The 6710-nt window shown below is 57.5% G+C and overlaps 1 protein-coding gene across 1 annotated transcript in view; it reads left to right on the top strand.

The window, feature by feature from the left end:
* Window positions 1–6704, top strand: part of SH2B3 (SH2B adaptor protein 3) — a 16603-nt gene extending 9899 nt beyond the window's left edge. The window contains exons 3-8 of the mRNA XM_014308237.2: window positions 1094–1195; window positions 1437–1528; window positions 1624–1715; window positions 1872–2086; window positions 2339–2510; window positions 2818–6704. Of these exons, the coding sequence (XP_014163712.1) occupies window positions 1094–1195; window positions 1437–1528; window positions 1624–1715; window positions 1872–2086; window positions 2339–2510; window positions 2818–3113 (969 nt within the window). The 3' untranslated portion in view covers window positions 3114–6704. The remainder of the gene's footprint in view (window positions 1–1093; window positions 1196–1436; window positions 1529–1623; window positions 1716–1871; window positions 2087–2338; window positions 2511–2817) is intronic.
* The last annotated feature ends 6 nt before the right edge of the window (window positions 6705–6710 follow it).

Consider the following 6710-nt stretch of genomic DNA (forward strand, 5'->3'; position numbering starts at 1 on the left):
GGGAGGGAGTGAGGAGGAGGGATGGAAAAAAAAAAAGGCAAAAAAAAAAGCGCAGCTAAAGATGGTGTGGTTGGGTGACCGAGGAAGTGTCCGGTGGGGACATTCTGAGTGTCATACAGGTGGTTGGGGTGGGTTTGCTGTGAGTATCACGAGCTCGGGGCAGAATTTGGGCAGGGTGGTTGGCAGTCGCTGTTGTGGGGTGAAGTGCCACAGCTCAGGGTGTAGGGACACTGTCACTGTGTAGGGGCAGTGTGAGTGAGGAGGGACACTGGAACCAGCATCCCGTGGGATGATGAAGCCACTGTGTGAATCACAGCCAGCCCAAAATGTTGTGGTGCAGCAAGCCTGGCACGTGGTGGCACTGCCTGGGCTTTGCTGGGAGGCACAGGGTGGCTCTGGCCGTGGGGCTGAGCACAGAGCCTTGGCTCCATCACCCAGCACCACTGGGTGATTTTTTTACCCAATTCAGGGAATTTTTGCTCCCCTGGCACCCCGGATCCTGTGCCACGTGCCGCAGCCTCCTGAGGAACCGAAAGCTGCCGCAGAGATATTTTAGCCCTTGTGGAAGTGTCTGCTCAGCATTTTGTCACGCGCCTGCGTCAGTGCCAAAGCCACCAGGGAGCCCTTGGCAGGCCACTGACCCTTGCAGCCACAAGCAGGATGTTCCCTGCCTGCACCCCAATTTCCCCATCGGTGCCTGGAACGTGCTGCCATGCTGGGAACCCCCTTCTCCCTCCTCTCCTCCTGCAGGGTCCTTGGGACCCCTGAGATGGGTCTGGATGTCACTCTGCCCCCCTGGGATGCCCCCACAGTGACTGGGCAGTGCTGTGGGGGGTATTTCCTTGCCACAAAGGGGTATTTCCTCACCACCCAGGGTATTTCCTTGCTGCTGGGGTATTTCCCTGCAGAGCCGGGTATTTCCTTGCTGGCTGCTCTGCCTTGGGTGGCTCCTGGACTGGGTAGAGCAGTGTGGTGTGGGGCAGTGGTTTGGGCTGTGGGGCAGTGGTTTGGGGTGTGGGGGAGTATTTTGGGGTGTGGGGTTGGGGTGTGGGGGAGTCGGGGCTCAGCTCAGGCTCTGTGTTCCCCCCCACAGGGCTCCAAGCCCAAGCTGCTCGTCGCCTGCTCCGCTGTGCAGGAGGTGCGGAGGTGCACACGCCTCGAGATGCCCGATAACCTCCACACCTTTGTCCTCAAGGTAGGACCTGCTGGAAGGGTCTGCAGCCACCCCCGAGGCCTTTCCCACCCCCTGGGGCACATGTGGCTCCCAAAAGCTCCCGTGCCAAATTTCAGTTCCTCTTCCCATCTGGGGAGGGGATGCACAGGGGGATGTGGAGTGCAGGGTGGGGGATGCACTGCCCCTGCTGGGGTCCCGAGCGTGGGTGGGCGGGGGATGCACGTCTCTCTCTGTCTCTGAAGAGCTCTCTGATGTCCCCCAGGTCACCAATGCCACCGACATCCTGTTTGAGGTAGGGGATGAGCAGCAGCTCAGCTGCTGGACGGCCGAGATCCGGGAGTGTGTGCACAGGGGGTAAGCGCCTCTGGATGTCCCTGAGCCTGGGCTGGGGACAGTGGCTCTGTGTCCCCACTGCCAGCACTCAGCCTGGCTTCTCCTGTCCCCAGCAGGTCTGACACGGGTGACCCTGAGCTCCTGACGTGCCGACACCCCGACCCTACAGCCGCCAGCCCCGCCACCAGCACCGACCCCGTCAGCCAAGGTGAGCTAGGGACACCCAGGGGACCCTGGGGACAGGGTATCCCTCGCTGGGGGGTCACCACATCCTGCCAAATGGCACAAGGGCAGGGGACAGAGGGGATGGGGGTGATGGGCAGGGGTCCCATTTCCCAGGGACACTCATCCCTGTGCCTGGCAGGGGCGACTCCGGGGGGCCCGGGGGAGGCGGCGGGGCCGAAGATGGAGCAGTTCCTCTCCTCCTGCCCCTGGTTCCACGGGCCCATCTCCCGCGTGAAGGCGGCTCAGCTGGTGCAGCTGGGGGGGCTGGAGGGCCACGGCGTGTTCCTGGTGCGGCAGAGCGAGACGCGCCGCGGCGAGTACGTGCTCACCTTCAACTTCCAGGGCAGAGCCAAGGTACGGGCGGGACAGGGCCGGGACGGGGAGGGGAATCTCACAGAGGCAGCTCCTGCTGCAGGACAGCCCCTGTCCCATCACATCCCACCCCAGGGAGATGCTCTCCTGCTCTCTGCCCCGACCGGGGGGGGATCCCCAGAGAGCCACAGGCTGGGGATGCAGCCATCGGTGTGTCCCCCGTCCCAAATATCCCCACCGTGTCCTCCAGGAGGGAATGCAGGGAGGGTAACAGCTCCCTGCTCCTCTCCACAGCACCTGAGGCTGGCGCTGACGGAGCGGGGCCAGTGCCGGGTGCAGCACCTGCGCTTCTCCTCCATCGTGGAGATGCTGCAGCACTTCCACCGCTACCCCATCCCGCTGGAGTGCGGCTCCGCCTGCGACGTGCGGCTCTCCAGCTACGTCGTGGTCCTGCCACAGGCACAAGGTGTGTGGGAAGGGAGGGGGATGTCCCTGTGGGACACGAGGGGTGCAGGAATGGGGATGCTCCCCTGGGACACAAGGGGTGCAGGAAGGGAAGAGGGATGCTCCCGTGGGACACAAGGTGTTTGGGAAGGGGGATGTTCCCCTGGGATGTGAGGATGGAGGTTGCCCGGGCTGGGTGTGGGTGCCCTGGTGCTGCCCAGAGCTGGGCCCTTTGGTTGCTCCTGGAGTGGGGAAGCGGAAGCCTCGGGGCAGTGGCACAACAGGACAGGAGCATCCCCCTGACCATCACCTCCTCTCTCTGCCCGCAGCTCCCGGCTCCAGCACCACGGTCCCTCTCCCACTGCCCTTCCCAGGCTGGAGCCCCGAGTTCAGCCTCATCCCTGCCAGCTCCTCCTGCCCTCACGGCCCCGATGAGCCCCCCGGGGCTCCCCCAGCGGAGCAGATCTTCCACCTGGTGCCACCACCAGCTGAGCTGGCACAGAGCCTGCGCCCGGCCAGGGCCAGCACGGCCAGCACGGCCCGGCCCCGTGACTCGGACTATGAGGTGGAGGCACCAGGCAGGGGCCACGTCCGTGCCATTGACAACCAGTACACGCCACTGTGACCAGCACAGCCGGCACTGGGATGCACTTTCGGGTGGAGAAATCCTGGAGACCTTCTGGGGGATCCATCGAGAGAAAGAATGTACCTGTTTCTTCCTTCTGGTTAGGGATTATTATTGTATTTTTTGCAAGGAAGGGGGTAATTTTTCACTCCTGTACGGGTGTGCTCCCTCTCGTTGGCCTGTTAAAGGGCCTCTTATTGTTGTTTTTGTTGTTCTTATGGAAGCTTTCTCGTTACTGTTTACACAATGCCACTTGTGCCTGCGCTGGGCCCGGTGTCCTGCCTGTCCCTGACACGACAGAGCCCAGCCAAGGAAGCAGGGGCTTGTGTTCCACCCACGGAATTGGAGGAAGTTAAAAAAAAAAAAAAACAAAACAGGATAACAAGAAAAGAATGATTATAAATCCATTGCCAAGTTGCTGCTCCAGGCCTCATCCTCCTTGCCCCGGCTGCTGAAACCACCAGACCTGAGCTGAGCTCCCACGAAGGGTGGTGAGCAGGGTTTGGGCATTTTTTTTTAATAGCTAAGGCAAAAACTGGCTTTTTCTTGCTTTTCCTTTTTAACCCAGCACAGCCGTGGTCACTCCCTGCGCCAGGCAGAGGGATCCTCATCCTGCTCTCCCAGCTGATTGAGACTGAACACTAATTGCTCCATCCTTAGCCATGGCACCAGCTGAGAACTAACACAGAGACTGACACAAACCTCTCCTGCTGGTGAGGGAGGGGTTTATCCCGTTGTATCCTGGTGATGGAGGCTTTTTATCCCTGTGGTGAATGGGTTTTTATCCTGGTGATGGAGGCGTTTTTGTCCCGGTGATGGAGCCGTTTTATCCTGGTGATGGAACCGTTTTATCCCAGTGATTTTAGGCACAAATCTAAAGTCAGTTTTCCCCTACTCTTGCTTGCCTTTTTCCCCCCAAAACCTGTCACCAGGGGCTTGCTGGCATTTAAAGCTCCACCACGGCCTCTTGCAGGCGATGGGGGTCCCTGGGGACCAAATTTGGGGTCCAAATCCCTGGGTCTCAGCATCCTCTGACCCCCAGCTGTCCCCAAACTCTGCTGCTGTTCCTGAGCCCCCTGGGCTGCTTCACCTGCCTGGGGCAGCCGTGAGAGAGGAAGCCCTTCTGAGAAGTTGCCTTTATTTTAGGAAAGAGGAAGGGCTGGAGCCGTTGCGCCACACAGGAGGGGATGTTCACAGTATTCAACTTCCAGATTTCCCAGCACAGCCTTCCCTGGGATTTTGGATGCAAAACTTGCCTTGAGATTGCCTTACAGAAAGCTTTTCTTTATTCCTGTTTTCCTTGGAATTGCAATACAGGTGGGAGCCCTCAGGAGCATTAACATTTCGCAATTAATCTGAAAACCAGCAAACACACAAAGCCTCGTTGGGCTGAGTTAGGGAATTGCACAAAACCCCAGCTTCTAGGACAGGGTTTTGCAGGTTCTGGGTGAGCCCAAAGTCCAAGGAGATAAGGTCAGGAGCTGAAAGGCAAACAGCCCAGGAAGCAGCCATGAGAGCAAATCTGGGTTTATAAATCAAACTATGAGGCTGGGACAAACGGGAACCATCAACTGGAGAAACCATTTAGGTTTTCCTTTCGTGCCTCCCCGTTGCTTGCTCTTGCTCCCTCCTTGGCTTTGTGCATTTAGAGCAGGCAAAGGCTTTTTTTTCCCCCCTGCTTTCTCCACACTTGTGCCTGAAACTGGAGCACTAAGAGCAAATTGCACTGGTCCTGCAGCACTGGCAGCCCCGGAGAGGCTGACGGAGGAACAAAGGCAGCCCTGTCCTCGCTGGGCTCCTCAGCTGTATCCGCATCCCATTCTCCTCCCTGGAGCAGCACAAAGGCTGCAGCCAGAGGCAGGAGCACATCCCCAGGGCTGGCTTGTGCCAGGCAAGGCAGCTCCCTCCCAGGCTCATAAATAACTCCCCGTGCTCTTGCATTTATAGGGATGGGGAAGGGAAGGGGGGACAGCACAGCACAAGTTGTCGTTTCCTTTCCTCGCTTGCTGCCTGCTTCCCAAAGCCTTGGGAGAGCACAGGGATGTGCTAAATCTTGCTAAGATTGCTGGTTTTAGTCCCACTGAGCTCCAGGGAGCTGTGCTCAAAGGGGTTTTCCCCCAAAAGGCGAGGTGGAATCACCCGAATCTCCCGACATCTGCAAAGAAAGGATGGGCTGGGAAAAGGCAGTGCTATTCACATCCCCTGCCAGATGAATCCAGAGAAATCCTTGCCAGATAAATCAGATGCTGCTGGGGTGGGTTGTTTTGGCATGCCAGGACTTTATTGTTCCAGTGCCAGAACTGAAACATGCGTGTGCATGTGGTATTTTTAACCTGCAGTTTAATTACAAGGGGCTTCTCCGCAGTTTAAATGGAAATTGCTGTGCTTGATTAGTAAAATACACGTTGGGTTCATTATCTCCCTGCCAGCCACTTCCCCCATGCAAACAAACTCCAGTGGGGGAGAACTCCTGTTCTCCCCACCAGTGAGCAGTGGGAGAGTCCCTCTGATTATTTATTTTAATAATTATTTAACTAATTCCATCCCCAAACTCACCCACAGGCAGCCGAGGGCTGTCCAGCCCTGCCAGCTCCACCAGCTCCTCATTTCACATCCATTGCTGGGGATTTTTGGGCTCTTTCCCAAGCTCCCAAGGGGGAGCTGAGTTTGAAATCCCATTTCTCCCAGAAAATATCTGGCTTGTGACACAGGTCAGAGCAGGACTCTGCTCCTGCCAGCACATTACTGCAGCCCTAAGGTACTCGCTCCTCTGCATTACAGCAGTGGGCAAAGAGCATTAAAGCCATTCCACCCTATGGAATAGAAGCATTTTGCAGGATTTTTATGTTCTTGTGACTTGAGAGAAGAGCCCAGGGCTGGGCAGGTTTGGTTCTCCAGCCCCTGTGGGGTTTTACTGGCATTTGAGGCAGTTTTGGGAGGAGGGGAAGCCAAGGGCAGGTGGCCCCTGGTCAGGTGTGGGCAGCAGTTTGTGCCTTGGCCCTGGAGAGGGGCACGTGGATCACGAGTTTGGATCCCACCGAAGGAAGGCAGGAGCCACAGGAGCAGCTCTTGGAGCTGGCCCTGCCCAAAGGAGAGGCTGGGGGTGGGCAGCCCCATTTCATCCAGCTACACAGGACAGTTTTTAGCAATAAAAATGGAAACCGAGCAGTGCCTTTGCTCTGTGACAGCAGGGACTTGGTTTAGGGCACAATCCAAAACTCAGGTCCTGCCAGAATTCTCCCTCCTCTTCCTCTTGCTGTTTGCTGAGCCACTCCTGCTTGGTGGCCTTTGTGTCCCCAAGGGTGCCAGGTTCTGAAGGAGCTCCTGCCATGAAGCATTAGTGGATGTTTCCCTCCCTCCCTCCCAGCTCGCAGCCCAGCAGGTACCGAACACTGACACCACCATTCCTCACCCATCCCTTTGGATTGAAGCTATTTTTTGGTGAAAACTCCTAGGAAAACATCCAGGGAGAAGCCAAAGCTTCTCATTCCTCATCTGGACCACCAAACCCCGGTGTCATCCAGCATTCCAAACTTTTAGCTTTGATCCAAACAGCCCCAACATTGCCCAGCAGGTCCCAGAGGCAGGGAGGTGACT

The sequence above is a fragment of the Geospiza fortis genome, unplaced genomic scaffold (genome assembly GCF_000277835.1).
Source record: "Geospiza fortis unplaced genomic scaffold, GeoFor_1.0 scaffold145, whole genome shotgun sequence".
Taxonomy (NCBI): Eukaryota; Metazoa; Chordata; class Aves; order Passeriformes; family Thraupidae; genus Geospiza; species Geospiza fortis.